Genomic DNA, 18,019 nt, shown 5'->3' on the forward strand with positions numbered 1-18,019 from the left:
ATACCCCATGTATCTTCATCCTTTTTTTGATTTTTCGCATTGACCGTCTCTGCCCCTGGACTGAAAAGTTCAGGTCTCACTTTTCTTCAGCCTAAAGATTGATATCTCTTCATCATTAGCAGCTTTTTTTGTTTGTTTGTTTCTGATTTGTGCTAAAGTACTTACCCAAGGGTCTATGCTTCCTTCAAGGTATTTAGATTGGGCCTGGAACTTGGCCTTCCACTTGATTAGAAGAGGACAAAGTTCACTTTAGTTGTCAGTCTTTGGGGACACAGATTGTTGTATAAGCTTTTCATCTTACACTATCATGCTTACCTTAAAAAACTTTTTTCCCCAGAACCCGTGTTGCCAGTTGAACAACAGGGACAAGTGTTTAGCCATAGTAGTTACAGTGCAGACTTTTCCTTATATGAATACAAATGAAAAATGACGTGGTTCTCGGCTGTGGATAACTGGAGCAACTCCATCATTTCCCCAGTCCCAGGACATGCCTGTCAGCCTGCAGATGCTTGTGAGCCTGTTGGTGTTGAGAATCACGCGTAGGTGTGCTATGGTCTTGAAGTACAGATAACGGTGCACATGTGTATCCCTTACGTTCAGTTCAGTGCAGTCACTCAGTCGTGTCCGACTCTTTGTGACCCCATGGACTGCAGCACGCCAGGCCTCCCTGTCCATCACCAGCTCCCGGAGTTCACTCAGACTCATGTCCATTGAGTCGGTGATGCCATCCAACCGTCTCATCCTCTGTCATCCCCTTCTCCTCCTGCCTTCAATCTTTCCCAGCATCAGGGTCTTTTCAAATGAGTCAGCTCTTTGCATCAGGTGGCCAAAGTATTGGAGTTTCAGCTTCAACATCAGTCCTTCCAGTGAACATTCAGGACTGATTTCCTTTAGGATGGACTGGTGTATCCCTTGATCCTTCCCAAACATTGGATCATATGATGCACGAAATGCATCAACTCTTTTCACTTTTGTCACAGACTTCTTTGTGTTGGATTTAACTGTCACATGTATAAAATGACTGAACTAAACTGGTAACAGATATGGACGGTGCTCCCATTATAATCCCTTGAGCAGGGGAAATTGCATTTCAGGGGAACCAACTGATGAACTTTGGCATGAAGATCCAGAACATAACATTGTAATTTGCTTTAAAACAATGAGAATACAGTGGAAGAATGTCACTTTAACATATGGTCTCTTCCTGTTTTCCATGTTGACAGATGTTTGTTACATATTAACACTTTTATCCTCTACCTTAAAATCTAGAAGAAATAATATTTAGTAATATGTCAGAGTTCTTCCTCTCATGTTTGTTTCCTAAATAAAATGATTTTAATGTAATGTTTTTTTAAATCATTTACATGAGGTTTTTTTTGTTTGTTCATTTTATTTTTAGGTGTTTGGGACACCCTCAATATTTGTCTCCTCTTTTCTAATGAAACCTGATTCATGAAATGGACTAAAGCTGAAAAAAATCACCTGCTTCTTTGTCTGCGAATTTGAAACACAATTGGCATGGTCTTCAGTGCGTTCAACTAGACTGTAACTGCAGCTATGAGTTCAGACGAGAAGGGCATATCCCCTGCTCACAAAACATCCACCCCCACCCATAGAAGTGCCTCCTCTTCGACGTCCTCCCAGAGGGACAGTAGGCAGGTAAGAGAAGAGTATAAAGTATGTTTTGTTATTTTGGAGCAACTGTAGTAACTTCAGGATATGATGGGATTGCTAATTAACTCTGAAACTTTTGTTGTGAAGATTTTTTATTCCCCAGGAAAACTCACTGTGTTCTGTAGATCTGCCTGATGATGTCATGAAGATCTTGCTCTTGATTTTCTATAATTGAGAATCCTTTTTCAGAGTACAAGCCACAGGAGGAGTGGCTAAATGAAGCCCTCAGTGTTCTCCCCATGTCTGTACCTGGAGGCAGAAGGTGGCTTCTGGAACATGAATGTTCTGCTATTTCTTCTTCACTTGCAGAAGTTGAAAGGGACTTGGCATCTTCCGACAGGTCTCTCATTGGTCTGCTGTGCATGAACTTCTGTTTGGAGTTTCATGGAATCTGGTAACAGATTCAGGAATGAGGTTACAAATATAATTATAGAATCAAGAAATTGAAGTCAATAGAGAAATTAAATTATTATTGCTTAATTATTCCATGTAGCTCATTCTGTAAATTATTTTTGTTTACAGGATACTTTATTACTACTTTGGACTTCCCTGGTGGCTCAGCTGGTAAAGAATCCACCTGCAATGCAGGGGACCTGGATTCAACCCCTGGGTTGGGCAGATCCCCTGGAGAAGGGAACGGCTACCCACTCTAGTATTCTGACCTGGAGAATTCATAGTCCATGGGGTTGCAAAGAATCAGACACTACTGAGCCGTTTTTACTTTATTACTACTTTAGTGGCTATTATACAGACAAGGTTGTATGGAGGTTAGTCATATGAATACGCTTCTTTGTCAAGACAGGTGAATTTTTTTGCCCAGCACTTAACTGAATATTATTTGCCATTATAATGTTATCTTGTGATAGACTTTCACAATAAGCAGATGTTAACTTTTTCTAAAAGCTTTCCTTTTGGGGGACATCCAGTTAGCGAACATTATTGTGCAGTTTTTTATCTCCTATTTTATATGTTCAGAGTATTTTGCTTAGTTTGCTATTTTTCTAGTTTGCTAGAAGTGCACACCTCAGTTATCTGATATTCTGTAATACAGACTTGGGCCTTGAGATGCCAGTTCCACATGAGAATTCCTTCTTCTAGATGGTAGGAATGCGCTTCTGGAGATGTTCCTTAGAGAGCCCTCAGTCTACAGATTCCCACTCCGAACTCCCTTTCCTATTTCTAGCAAGAAATTGCAGGGGAATTCAAAGAGGACATCTATGTTCTGTTCATTAGAAGCAGTTATGTCATTAGCTGAATCTGTGATTACACAAAGTTATAATGTTCATTACATCTTTAGAGTTTAAAAAAAGTAAGAGTACTATGAATGAAAACACATTTAAATTAAATTACTACTGCACACGGAGATGCTTTCTAAGTTTGCAATTTCATGCTACCCTTCACCTGCCTCTGGCCTCTCTTGTCATGGCTTCTCTATTTTCCCCTTGCCCTGAGCATTTAAATTGAGAGGAATTTTAAGCAGTGTGGCCTCCCGGCTGCTGAGGGAAGGAAGGGATCAACCCTGCTCACCCTGGAGAACTATAGCAAATGGAAGAGATTGCTGACTGTTGCAGAAACATCTGTCAGGCTTAGTTGAACTGCCTGTTTTACCTGAGCTCTGGGGTGAGCATGCAAAAAAAACAGGGCGGAACTGAGACTCTGATCCACCAGAGGAGGTTTGGAGGTGGAATGTGTGACTCCTGGCTGGCTTGTGGATAGAAGGTTTTATGATGGGAATAAAATAGCATGCCTGATAATGCATTCTAGAAAAATAAGAAACATTCAAATGGTTATTCTTCTTCAAGGAAAGAGTTTACTTTCATTCCTGTTTATCTCAGCAGGGGAAACTCTCCCAAGTACTTTCTCCCCTGGTTCCTTCCTGCCTCCTGTTTTGTATCTGTTTATCTGCCTCAAGGGAGAGGGGAGTAAAGAACCATTCCAGTTCTTTTCCCTCCATGTCTCATCACCTGTTAAAATCTTGTATTAGCTTAGGGAAATCAGAAAATGTGAGTGATCTTGTGACAGACTATGATGTAGTAGTTTTTAATGCATCTATTTTTTTTTGTGATGGCTGTTTTCATGGTGAAGGACGTAGAGAAAATGATGAATTGGTCTTCATTGAATGTTACCATTCTCCTGATTTGACTGACATCTATGTTCAGTTCAGTTCAGTCGCTCAGTCGTGTCCGACTCTTTGCAACCCCATGTATCGCAGCACGCCAGGCCTCCCTGTCCATCACCAACTCCCGGAGTTTACCAAACTCATATGCATCAAGTCAGTGATGCCATCCAGCCATCTTATCCTCTGTCGTCCCCTTCTCCTCCTGCCCCCAATCCCTCCCAGCATCAGGGTCTTTTCCAATGAGTCAACTCTTCTCATGAGGTGGCCAAAGTATTGGAGTTTCAGCTTCAGCATCAGTCCTTCCAATGAACACCCAGGACTGGTCTCCTTTAGGATGGACTGGTTGGGTCTCCTTGCAGTCCAAGGGACTCTCAAGAGTCTTGTCCAACACCACAGTTCAAAAGCATCAATTCTTCGACATCTATGTAGATGGTGTCAAATTGCAAAGTCCGTCCCTGTTTCTCTCCTAAACTGATCATACACACAAAGGCTCTAGCACATAGTACATGCCATACAGTGGTGACTTTCTGCACATTATTTGCCTGCCCTTCCCAACTTCTAGTTCCAGGTCGTGAATTACTTGATTGGGCATTTCTACTTAATTGTGTCATTATCACCCTAAATCAGTGTGTATAAACCAGTTTACTATCAGGATAATCATTCTCGTGTAGACTCAAGGCCAAAGTCATTTCTTTCTTCTTTGTTTCTCCCACATTCAGTAGGTTAACAAGTCCCACTGATTATTTCCTCCTTCATAATATCATTCTTTCTTTCTAGTCTCACTGCTCATTTCCTAGCCTAGATTCTCATCACCTCACCCTAGGGTCCTGCAGAGTACTCATGCTTCACTGATTCCTTGTGGCCTCCTGAGCTCAAATTTCCTGAATCTGGAAGATTCATGCTCAAATTATTTCAAAGACTTTCAGTTCCCTGCATGATATATGATTACTTTATATCAAGAGACCACCATGATTGGATCCAGCCGCAGTCTCTTATTTTCCTCCCAACCTGTACAGTCTTGTCTGCTCATGGCTCCCAAAACTTCCTTATCTCCATCCCTGCTCCTGACTTTGTGCATGGATTCCCACCACCCTCCTCTCAACTCAATACCTCCTGTGCTTCAAGGACTAGTTAAGTGACACTCTCACTGGCCACTAACCCATGCTGACCTTTCCTTTCTCTGAGCTTTATAGAACTTTTTGACAACATTTGACACTTCCTTGTTATCTTTTTATGTACTGATCTCCTCAACTATATTGCAAGCTCTTTTAAGCAGACTTCACAGTCTGATTCTTCAGAGACAAGCCTTGCACCTCAAGTATTTTAATGTATCCTAGAGGATATTTTTAAAGATCTGCAACAATATTAGTCTTGTCTTTTTATTACAGATTTTCCAATCCAGATTTATCTATCCTCATAGATGAGTATAAACAAAGAACATCTGTCAACTGCATAGTAGTAATTGGCTGCCCTTCCTGCCACTGAATTATGTAGCCCAACCAGTGAAGGAGGGAGAGGAGATGGGAAATGAAGTGATTTGGTGCCCCTGTGGTTTCACTAATGTTTCTTCACCAATGAAAAGGTCAGGGTCCCACTTAGTATTTAACAATTTGGAAGACTTTAGTAACTGCTCCATTTACACTTTGTTCAAGAGTGATATCAGATGTTAGAACAGCTAACAGAATTGGCTGTATCTGTGTATATGTGTGTATGTGTGTCCAACTATGATTCTGAAAATGCAAGAAATACACTCCCTAAATTTTTAGGAGAGGAAATAGGTTGATTAGATGTCTAGGACTTTTGCATAACCAGCATTTCCCAAAGTATGGTCCAAGGAATGCTTATCCCTTGAAATGTTGAATGAAAAGAGGGTTCTGCTGTCAGGAAGATTAGAGAAATGCTAAACCCAGTCATTTTTTGCAATTAATAAAGACATCAATAAATCCTGCAGCCAGAACTTGATTTAACTGAGCACTTCTCGAATGTGATAGATTGTGGAGCTTTTTTATTTCCCTAATGTTTGGTTGTTGAAAGTCCAGATTCTTCTTTCTATTTTGAAATGGGAAGGTAAAGGAACACTGGGCCCGGATCCCAAATGGCAGCACTAGACTGGGCTCAGGGTTGGCTTCCCCTTTAGATGAGGCATTTGCTCTCTCATCAGCCACAGTCTCTTCCTCTCCTTATTGTATTGCAATATTTTGTGTTTCCTGCCTGGCCCCTGAAAGCATTTGAATTCGCGAACCCTGATTCGGGATGTTAATTAGTTGACAACAGTAATATTTAAGTGACCAAGGAAGAGCTCCACTTGGATACTAAGAAGGCATCTCAAACTTAACATATCCAAAACTGAACTCTTAATTTCTCTCTCAAATCTACTCCTTTCCAGTCCCCCTTATCTCAGTAAACAGCAACTCTGTCCTTCCACTGGTAAGGCCAAAAATCTTGCAGGAGCCATCCTCGACTCCTCTCTTTTCTTCACACCACGCGTCCAGACCCTCAGTGAATCCCATTGGTTTTGCCTTCAGGATGTCCTGAATCTGACCACTACTTCCCTCCTCCTCCCCCTCTGCCCTGGTCTGAGCCACCATCATTCCTCACCCAGACTATGGCCATATCCTTCTAACTGGTCTCCCTACTTCTACCTTTGACTAACCTTCAGGTCATTTTTCACAAAGTAGTCAAAGTGGTCCCTTTAAAGCTAAGTCAGATCAAGCCTCTCACCTGTGCCCAGGCCTCCAATGGTTTCCCATCGCTCTCCAAATATTTGAGCTGCTGACCACTGTCTACAAGGTCATTCATAACCTGGATCTGCATATACCTTTCTGGTCTCATCTCCTACCACATTCCACATAGTGCTCCCCAGCATCTTCCTTAGATGTGCCAAGCATGCTCCCAACCTCAGGGACTTTGCATTCTGGGCCCCCTCTGACCAGCTTGCTTTTCCTCCGAGTATGCCCAGATATGCTCACACTCTTGACTCATTCTCTAAACGTACCCTCTTTGGGCAGCCTTCCCCCACCCTCCCCTGTGTATCCTCATCACTCACTGTCCACTTACCTGCTTTTGTCTTCAGAGCATTAACCACTATCTGACATGTTACATATTCACCTGTTTACATTTGTATTCCTTCCTCTGCTCCTTACCACTGCAGTGCAGACACCCTGGAAACAGAAGTTTTATTTTGTCTAATAATGTCTCCCTAGTACCATTAGCACCCCACTCCAGTACTCTTGCCTGGAAAATCCCATGGATGGAGGAGCCTGGTAGGCTGCAGTCCACGAGGTCGCTAAGAGTCGGACTCGACTGAGCGACTTCTCTTTCACTTTTCACTTTCATGCATTGGAGAAGGAAGTGGCAACCCATTCCAGTATTCTTGCCTGGAGAATCCCAGGGATGGGGGAGCCTGGTGGGCTGCCGTCTCTGGGGTCGCACAGAGTCGGACACAACTGAAGCGACTTAGCAGCAGCAGCACCTTCTACAGTCCTGGCATATAATTTGGCTCAGAATATATTTGAATAAGCAAGTGAATGAGATATTGGCATGGATAGGAAGATTGTGAACCAGGCTCCAGAGGCCTTGGTAGCTGTGAGGGAATGATCATGCAATTAGGAGATGACACCAAGGAGAGAAAGTAGTACAGTCAGGAGTTGAGTCTCTCAAAAACAGTGGGCTTTGAAAGTAGAGGAGGGATGGTCCAGAAGTGGCAGAAGATACCAGGAGAGCACAGAGCCTCCTGCTTGCTGCTCATGGCAACTGTACAGTAGAATGAATGACTTGGGGCTTATGTAGGCAGAGATATCAAACAAAAGCAAAGCAATGGGAGCATTCTGCACAGATGTTAAAACTATTGGTGGGGTGGGAGATAACTCTAAAATAAGAGTTGTTGTTTCCCAGTCTCTCATCGTACTTATTTTTCAGTAATACTATGTAATTGGCTTATAGCAAGCCAATTGGGTTCTGTTTGTTTGTTTTGATAATTACCCTTATGATTACATTTTTTAGAGAATTTTTTGCAGTATACAAAACTGAGACCACCCTGTTGAGACAGTTTCAGTAGTTTGGGATCAGGCCAAGGATCTACATTTTAAAAAAGTTTTTTTTTTTAATGTGGACTATTTTAAAAAATAATTTTATGTATTTATTTTTGGATGTTCTGGGTCTTCATTACTGTGGAGGCTTTTCTCTAGTTGGGGTGAGCGGAGGCTGCTCTCTAGTTGCGGTGTGCAGGCTTCTGATTGCCATGGCTTCTCTTGTTATGGAGCACAGGCACTAAAGGCCACGAACTTCAGTAGTTGTGGCGCATGGGCTCAGTACTTATGGCTCCCAGGCTCTAGAGCAAGGCTCAGTAGTCGTGGCACATGGGCTTGGTTGCTCTGAGGCATGTGGGATCCTCCCGGATCAGGGACCGAATGTCCCCTGCATTGGCAAGCAGATTCTTTACCACTGAGCCAACCAGGGAAACCCTCATCTACATTTTTTAAAGTGAAGCCTCTGGAGCCAATGCTTATTTTTACTTGTGTTGTTATCAAACCATTTCAGAAGATCAGATACTGTTGCTCCAGGAACTTGGAATTTGGAATGAATAATTATCAGATAGTGTTAGTTGCTTAGTCGTGTCCAAATCTTTGCGATCCCATGGACTGTAGTCTGTCAGGCTCCTCTCTCCATGGGATTTTCCAGGCAAGAATGCTGGAGTGGGTAGCCATTCCCTTCTCTAGGGGATCTTCCCAACCTAAGGACAGAACCCGGGTATCCCACATCGCAGGCAGATTCTTTGCCATCTGAGCCACCAAGAAAGCCCAATTACCAGGTGACAGTGTCTATTACTAGAGTGAATTGTTATAGCTCTACCAAGTTAGATGTGAAAGGCACATATGAGTCAATCTGTTTGTTTAATGAAAAATCAAAGAAAAACAAACAGCTATCCTTATAATGATTTAAAGTTTACAGAAGCTTAGAGATCATAAAATAAAGAACTTTTTAAGGAAAAAAAATGATATTCCTAATAAGTCATAAGAGGCTGATAGTTAATCTTCTTGCCAGTGTTTAATAAAATATATATTCAATATTATGGTCAGTGATTACAACTAATAGAAGATTTCAATTACATGGATATCTAAAAATGTTTCCTGGGACTTCCCTGGTGATCCATTGGTAAAGACGCTGCATTTCCATTGCAGGAGCACGGGTTCAATCCCTGGTTGGGGAACTAAGATCCCACATGCCATGCGGCACAGCCAGAAAAGAAAAGAATAAAGTATTAATACTAAGAAAAAAAAGTTTCCTATACATTATTTATAACAGTTAACAAACCATGACCCATGCAGTTAATGTCCTCTTGTAGCATGGGAGGCTGCCCCAACAGTGATTCAGTGGGACTCAGGTAACCATGGTCTGGTTTACCACCACATAACCACCCAGTTCAGATATCAGCAGCGTCTGCTCTATTTGCAACTTTCATTACTAGTGAAGAAGATGTCTAGAAAACCAGAAAGTAAAAATGTTCTTCATTAACAACTATACTTTGTGTACAGGGTTTTCATAGCAAGTTTTATTCTTGGACAAACAGATTGATAAAAATATCCCCCAGCATATACACAAACTGACGTGGAATATTTTTCTTCCAGTTGAATCTCTGAAGTATCTTTTTCAAATAGCTTTGCTAAACCAAGTTACTGCTTTGAAATATAGCATCTTTATTTTCTGAATATGAAACCTATTTCCATCTTTGGATTGTGAAAAATATAATGTTCCCCAAACAAAAATATTCTCAGTTCTGGAGAGAAAAATTCAAGCATTCTTGATTTATATCTAACTTCCAGTTTAAATTGTCTTCAGTCTTATCAGTGAGGAGGAGAATACTTTGAAATCTGCCAGTATCTAAATAGAAAAATTTTAGAATTCAGTGGATCCAGGGATTTGCCAGATAACCCTGGAACCCAGCTCTCAGTTGAGAGAGAAATACTAAAGTGATAAGTGAAAGTCGCTCAGTCGTGTCTGGCTCTGTGACCCCATGGACTGTATGGTCCATGGAATTCTCCAGGCTAGAATGCTGGAGTGGATAGCCTTTCCCTTCTTCGGAGGATCTTCCTGACCCAGGGATCAAACCTGGGTCTCCTGCATTGCAGGCAGATTCTTTACCAACTGAGCTATCAGGGAAGCAGTGTCTTAACCATAGCGAGACTGATATATAAAGTCCTGGGTGCCAGGTTAGTTTAAATTCCTGACTTGCTTCCAAGTTAGCCTTTTGGTGATTCCAGTCATCCCAAGGAACCTAGCTTTTAAGACTTAGGACCAATGTTGATGGGAAAAATAGTATCTGCTTGCAGAAAGTCATGTTATGACCAACTTTTGTGATTTAGGTGCATTTTTAAAATCGGGTATTTTGAGAAGTCTAAATATTAGGCACAGTTCATGAATAATAGAACAATACCAGCAACAGCTGCTTTCTCATGAGTTCTCACTATGGAAGGCTGAAATATCACTATTTCAGAGAACTAAACTTTGGTATAAAGTGGTGAAATATTCTGGCCACACTAATGAGCAGCTAAGTCAGGATTTGCTCCCTGGAAGCCTGATTCTGGAGTTCCTGTTCTTGACCACTCCACTTGTATGCTCCGTAGTAGGGCTGGATGAGCAGGAATGTCTGGGGAAAGGGCCTTCTGTACTTGTCTAAGTGAACTTTGTAACACGGCATTTGTCAGTTACCCTTGAGTTATATATCACCTCCTCATTTTTTCCCTCAACAATAGCAGTAATTTTTCACGTCCTCGTTGGCCTGGGAAACAGTAGACCAGAAAGTACACAGATGAAAATATTAATAATGATTGTGAAGTCCTGGTATTAAAGGTGAATTTTTGTAGTTTGTGCTTTCCTGAATGTTAAATTTTCTGAACTTACACTACATGTATTGCTTTTGGAGTGAGAAGTTCCGATCATTTATTTGTTTGCTGAAAACTACAGTTAGCCTTTTCTATGAAACAAAATGAGCAGCCCCACAAATTTCTTGCTGTCCCCACCATTTGGAGATTGCTGTCAGTGCTGCTTGATGTTTATGGCGTGTGTTCAGTCCGTGTCAAATGTGCTGAAACTGAGACCACTGGAAGGAAATTTGCCACCTGGCACGTAGATACTTATTACCCACAAGTGATTGAGAACTCAATGTTATCTCAGAAAGAATCTGTTTGCTGCTTGCCCTGGTGTGTTTGCCAAAGCACTTTGGTTCTCTCCGCCTGCCTTGGTTTCTCACTTAAGGAATTATTTTATTACCTTCTGTCTGGTTTGGGGTAGCCTGTTTATAGAAGCAAGTCTGTCCATCCTTCAGAGCCAAGATGAATACTGCCTGCTGGGTTCTTAGGCATAACACTAAATGGAGAGAAGCACAGTATAATCAGTTACGAACCCCGGAGAGTCTCATTCGTAGGTCATTGATGAGGTCTGGGAATCTTTTGTTTGCAGAAGCTTCCTCGGGAGGTTGTTGTTCACCGAGGCTGGACACAATCACTTCTATACAACACATTTCAGGTATTTCACTAGGACTATAAAAACATCATCCCAAAGCATCAACAAAACTGCTCTATTTGACTTTCAACTTGGACACATAGAAAAAATTACCATCCTTCTGTCTTAGTAATTCTCCTAGGTTGTGTCAGGGGAGTGTGTAATTTCCTCGGTTCTGTCTCGTCACAACAAAAATTTGAAGTGACGGACGTTAAAGCTCTCGGTGTGTCACACAGCTCTCGGACAGATCAGTGTTACAGCTCTGTGTTACAGCTCAGTTTTATTTAGAAAATAAAGGAAAATACATCCTCGAGGTGTGAGGGCATGCCGTCCCAAAAGACATGAAGAGAAGAGAGAGAGAGAGAGGGAGAAGAGAGAGAGAGCATGCGCCTGAGAGAGAGAGAGACCCCCCGGCCCTTTGGCTCCTCTTTTTATATGTTTTTTCTCCTCCCCCCTGGGCCTGCCGTATGTAAATTGGGCTAGCCAGGAGAGCTGTTTGTTCTACCTGAGGTCCTCACTCCAGTCCTTGGGCTTTCCTCTGTTCTATTTTCGTGGGCTTTTCCCTTCCTTGTCTTTTAGCCACTGCCATTCTGGACTCCATTTTTCTATTCTACCTACCTAACACTTATAATTAAAATACCTTCACAAAAGTAAAGGAAAGCCCCATGCATGTTGTGTCAGGCCTCTTGACCTCAAATCCTAGTTAAAGAGCAGATTTTGTAGTAATGGGAATAGCCAGGTTGATGAGGTTTCAGGGAAATGGATGCTGTCATGTACTACTGCTGGGCATGTTAATTAATTCTGCTTTTCTGGAGGGAAATTTTGCAGTATGTATCTAAAGTCTTTTAAAAAATCAAACCATAGGACCTGGTAGCTCAGCTTCTAAGAAATGCATTCTAGGGAAACAACCAAAGATACATGTAAAGATTTCTGTGCAGAGATGTTTCTCAAAGTATGTTTATGGTATTAAAAAATTAGAAGTAATCTAATATTCAACAAGGAATTCATTTAATAACCTGACTCATAGCCATACAGTGGAATATTGCACAGCTGTTAAAAATGTTTTTAAAATGTTTAAAGCTCTGAGAAAATTATATATTGTTAAATGAAAAAGACCCAGGTATTACATTGAAAATATAGTGTATTTCCAATTTTTTTTTAAGAATCAGGAGTATATGTTCATTTAAAAAGCTGAAAGCAAATATACCAGGATATTGGAAGAGTTTATTGCTGGTTGTGGGTGGTTTCTTTTTTTCTCCTCCCCTCAAATTTCTGCAGTGGACGTGTATAGCTTCTATCGTCAAAAACGTTTATTTTTAAAGGTTATATTTTGTGGGTTAATGTGCATATGTATGTAAAACATATATATGTTTAAAACAGTATATGGAATATAGTAAATACAATATAAATGTCATCTATTTTAATTATCAAATTGTAAGCCTTAACTCCATAAGATTTAAAATTAAATGAATATGAAGTATATACCAGATGGGACACTTAAAGCAAGTTTTTAAAACCATTTTTGAGATGCTATGAGCAAAACCTGTGCCCCTCTTTGCCCTCTAACTATCTATATTTATCTCATAGAAATTCAAGCATGTTTTCCAGAAAGTGGGAACTTGGACACTGTATATTATTACAGCAAATATTTGTTCATTCTTTCAGCAAATATTTATGAGTACATATAGGCAAAGCATAGATATATCTGCTCTGAGTTTACAAGGGTAATCAAAACAAACCAACTCTGCCTTAAATATACATATAAAAATGTTTATACGATTTTTTTTGCTTGTTAGCAAAATCTTGAGTGATGATCATACGGAAAACCTTTGTCTGTTCTGGGTCATTTTAATAGCCTTATAGAAAAGTACAAATTAGCTTGACCTCAGTGTCCTTTTCTAGTCATCCAGAACTGTTCTCCTGCCTCTTATTAACTCTGTACATTCCAGAGCCTTTGCTCTTGAAATGGGCTTCGTATTTGTCCTTTTATTTGCCATTCGGTTGTAAGTGCTGTAATGAGGTATGATCGTAGTTGCTGGGTTTTCAGTAGTTTTGCTGCATGTTTGTGAGTACAGGTAGGGAGCAAGCCCACAGGTAAGTTCTGGTTCTAGTGTTACTGAAAGGCAACCATGGGAATGAAAGAATTGTTTATTCATTTGCCTTTTACCACTTCATAGTCAAGATTGCTGAACTCCTCTTGGCTATAAATGGACCACTCCATGGGCCCTGATTGTATTTCTTACAATGCAGGGTTTCCAACAACAGACGACTTCATTGTGGGGCCATAGCTGTTGGCTCTTAACAAGCTTGTGTTTCTATGCAGCAAGAGTCAAGAATGTGATGACTGTTGGTTCTTCCCTCAGGGTTTCCCAGGTGTGCTGTGTGGAATTTTCCCAGCCACTGTGCCTAAAGTTTTCTACTTTCATTCATCTTAGTGGTGCTTATATGGAGATTTATTATTAATGTAATTCTGCCATCTTTCAGTGAGAGCAAGATAATCATTACTATAGAGAAAGTAGTAGAATTAACTGCTTCTTCAGTCATGGCCTTCTGGCTTTGGTGATTTTGGTACTTTATGCTATTCCCAAAGTAATAAAAATAGTCCCTTTAAGAACATGATTAAGAAGACAGCAGGCAAGACTGCGAGCCTCTTTTGCTGTAGGCATTCACAAGATGTGCAGTGTGCATCGCTGTCCACTGCTGTTGCTTTCCCACTGGCAAGTATCCAAGGGCACCTGTCTCCACTCACTCTGTCAGCTTTCTCAGTAAGCTCCGGTGCTCCGGTCATGAGATGGTGCTGACTACAGTTGCTAGATTGACCAGGTAACATAATGGCCTTGTCAGATATGGCCTCTCAGCTTCCAACGGGCACCCAGGTGTCGTACACCTGTAGAGTATTTGGACACATCTTTCTGTGGAAATAAGAATGCGCAAGATTCCTAAACATTTTTTCGTACATCGTTTGTAACCGAGCTGTTAGCCACCATTTATGGAGTGCCTGCTGTGTGCCAGTGTATGGTAGGACTGTCCATACACTGGGTGCCAAGTCAGTGACTTGCAGTGTCTTCTAAGGTAGACTTTAACATCTCCATTTTGGAGATAGAAAACACTGAGGCTGAGAGAGGTTCATGACTTGCCCTCTTTATTTACATAATAAATAGCAGCATGGGGGTTTGTATGCTTGTCTATGTGACTGCAAAACTACATTCTTTTCTCTTCATCAGACACTGCATTCCTGAAGTAGAGCTAGCTGACTTGCGCTTAGTTCTGGAAACTTGGAAGCAAACCTCATGGTTGCACCCTATTTAAGAATGCTGTAAACTTATTTTTGTTTTATTCATTTCTGCCCCTCTGTTTCCATGGAAGGTTGTGGTAGATGTGTTCAGTTAGTCTTAAGGTTAAAGACTACTTGAAATTGCTGTAGTTTTTTGTCATTGTACTGTTGCTAATATTGTATTGTTGCTGTTGTTAAGTTGCTAAGTCATGTCCGATTCTTTGCGACCTCATGGACTGCAGCATGCCAGACTCCTCTGTCCTCCACCATCTCCCTGAGTTTGCTCAAATTCATGTCCATTGAGTCGGTGATGCTATCTAATCATGTCATTCTCTATCACCCGCTTCTCCTTTTGCCTTCCATCTTTCCCAGCATTGGGGTCTTTTCCAATGAGTCAGTTCTTTACATCAGGTGGCCTAAGTATTGGAGCTTCAGCTTCACATTCAGTTCTTCCAATGAATAGGCAAGGTTAATTTCCTTTAGGACTGACTGGTTTGATCTCCTTGCAGTTCAAGGGACTCTCAAGAGTCTTCTCCAGCACCACAGTTCGAAGGCATCAAGTATTCGGTGCTGAGCCTTCTTTATGATCCAACTCTCATATCCATACCTGACTACTGTAAAAACCATAGCTTTGACTGTAGAACCTTTGTCTGCCAAGTGATGTCTCTGTTTTGTTTTGCTTTTTAATTATCTATTTTTGTATGTTTGTTTGTTTAAATTTTTGGCTGTGCTGGATCTTCGTTGCTGCATGCTGGCCTTCTCTGCTTGTGAGTGGGGGCCACCCTGTAGTTGAGGTGCAAGGACGTCTCACTGTCATGGCTTCTCTTGTTGAGCAGTACAAGCTCCAGGGTGCGCAGGCTGTGGTTGTTATGGCATGCGGGCTCAGTAGTTGGGGCTCACGGCTTCCGGAGCTCAGGCTCAGTAGTTGTGGCACATGGGCTTAGCTGCCCCACGGCATATGGGATCTTCCGGGACCATGGATTGAACTGGTGTCCCCTGCATTGCACGGTGGACTCAACCCCTGGACCACCAGGGAAGCCCTGTTGTCTCAGCTTTTTAATATGTTGTCTAGGTTTGTCATAGCTTCCCTTCTAAGGAATAAGTGTCTTGATTTCATGGCTACAGCCACCATCCACAGTGATTTTGGAGCCCAAGAAAATAAAATCTGTCATTGCTTCCACTTTCTCCCAGCACTCTTGACATCTAATACTAGCTTTGATTTTAGTAGAGGTCACTATTTAAAAGCTTGGAGTCCAGAGGAGAATCTTGATTTCCATTCCAACTCTAATACTTTCTGTGTGTCATTAACCTCACTGAGGCTCTGTCTGCTCAATCAGCCATAAAATAAATTGAATAGCCATTATTTAAAGGCTTTTGATGAAGATGGAATGAAATAATCCGTGTAAGAGACAGGGATAGAGAAAGCACTGAATGTGAACTATCACGATTGCCCTCATCATCAGCACTGTAAAGGCTACTGGTGTCACTGGAATAGTGTTGCTCTGTCAAAATTAGAAAAACTAGAAGAGAGACAAGCCTAATCATCAGAAGCTTGAACAAGAAAATACTTTTGAAGTTTATGAATCATTTTGGATATCTTTCTTTGAAAATAGTTTATACAGTTCATGAACAGAAAAATATTATAGCTTAGATAAACTCATCGGATGAGCAATTTCAGTGGAGTTAACATTCAGAGAGCAATGGTCTCTTTAATACTGTTTTAAATTTGCATGGAAAGTGAGTCTATTCAGAAATTGGTAGCCACAACCTACCATTTTTCCAGCAGCTCTTTTACATCTCTAAAATGAAATTACACAACAGGCCAGACAAGCCAAGAGACCCATTCAGCAGTTCTGTGGACTTTCATTTTGAGAGTTGTGTTTCTCTCTGCAGAAGTTGCGACTAAACCATTCGGCCGTTATTGAATGTCTCTTTGTATGTCTGTTTACCCACATCTTTGATACCACATAAACCAGACTGTAGTCACGTCAACAGATTTCTGCTTGCTGCCTAGGAGGTATTAAGGTTAGTGGGTATTACCCAGGGGACTAAGTTTTACCAATTGAAAGAGCGGCAGTGAAATATGCACTCAACTCCAGGTTTTAAGCTAAGTGTGCATCGGTTTTCTCTGAGCTGGGCGAACAAAGGATGGGTGAGTACTTTCACCTTCTCTGTGTGTTCCAAGTTCCTTAAAATGCTGACCTGGAAAGAACCTAAGTTCATCCTTTGTCACAAATGTCCCCACACCGTTCAGAGGGATTGATAATGGGGGAGAGCAATGCATGTGTGGGGGCAAGGGCACATGGAAATCTCTGTACCTTCCTCTCAGTTTTGTTGTGCAGCTAAAACTGTTCTAGGGAAAAAAAAAAAAAAGTCTTTAAAAAAATACAGTGACCTGGAAATTAAGTTGTAATTTTAGTATTTGAAAGGAAACTTGATTTTAAAAGAACAATGAACAAATATATGTAATCCTTTATTTAACCTTCTTATATAATATGTATAACACCTTGAGGGTAGGTGGCATGTATTTCCAAGTCACTGTGAAAGAATATGAAAATAGGCAGCTTGTGAAGAAAACCAAGTATAGCACAAGTTATGATCTTAAAGGAAACGTGAAGATTTAATTTTTGTTACTGAAGATGTTGCCACATTATTAATACATTTTTTTGTGTTCTCCATTGACCAGTCACAGCTTTAAATCTAATAAACAAGAGCTTAATTCACCAGATGTTAACTCACCAGATGTTTTCGTTTTAAAAGTTAAGTCCTTATTTTAAAATGTTTTCAAAAGTTCTGTCTTATTGGAGCTGTGATTTTTATAATTCCAAGATGAAACTAGAAGGGAGTTTTATACCTGATCTTGTGTTAATGATTGCTGAGAGACCATTCTCTACAACTTAATAAAAGAGATCTAAAAAATTCTAGAGATTACCTGCCTACAGTATGCAGGGCCTTGTGCTAGAGGTCAAGGAAGTGGGAAACCAAGATGAAGATAAGTTTGTTCCTACTTTCATGGAGCACACAGTTGAACTCGAGCCCAAGACTGAGTATGACAGATTTGAAAACTGTCTTCTTCATATCTGCCCATATTAAGAACATAGCATTCACCTCCTTAGGTATCTCATTAAAATAATGAGTGATTGTGTGTCCTTACGTAACTTCAGGGATATATTTTTCACTTTTATTTAAAAACCACGAGTTTGAAGCCAATTCTTAAGGTAGTTGATTAATTTTTTATTATCAGATAGATGATAGGTTTGAATAATATACAAGTATACAGTATACTCGGAGAAGGCAGTGGCACCCCACTCCAGTACTCTTGCCTGGAAAATCCCATGGATGGAGGAGCCTGGAAGGCTGCAGTCCATGGGGTCGCTGAGTCGGATACAACTGAGCATCTTCACTTTCACTTTTCACTTTCATGCATTGGAGGAGGAAATGGCAACCCACTC

At 40.9% G+C, this 18,019-nt stretch overlaps 1 protein-coding gene across 48 annotated transcripts in view; it reads left to right on the top strand.

Annotated features, from left to right (window-relative positions):
- Window positions 1-18,019, top strand: part of OSBPL6 (oxysterol binding protein like 6) — a 217,547-nt gene that overhangs the window by 125,667 nt on the left and 73,861 nt on the right. For 47 of the 48 annotated variants that reach the window (XR_015148130.1, XR_015148150.1, XR_015148141.1 and 44 more), the window contains one exon: window positions 1,400-1,659. Coding sequence is in view for 43 of the 48 variants with exons in the window: in XM_086359564.1 (XP_086215690.1) it covers window positions 1,558-1,659 (102 nt within the window). In the remaining 5 variants the exon portion in view is untranslated. Of the gene's footprint in view, window positions 1-1,399; window positions 1,660-16,604; window positions 16,720-18,019 lie in introns of those variants that run through there. The other variant, XM_086359607.1, reaches the window with a different exon arrangement.

The sequence above is a fragment of the Bos grunniens genome, chromosome 2 (assembly GCF_055505025.1).
Source record: "Bos grunniens cultivar Pamir isolate PY7600 chromosome 2, Bosgru_T2T1.0, whole genome shotgun sequence".
Taxonomy (NCBI): Eukaryota; Metazoa; Chordata; class Mammalia; order Artiodactyla; family Bovidae; genus Bos; species Bos grunniens.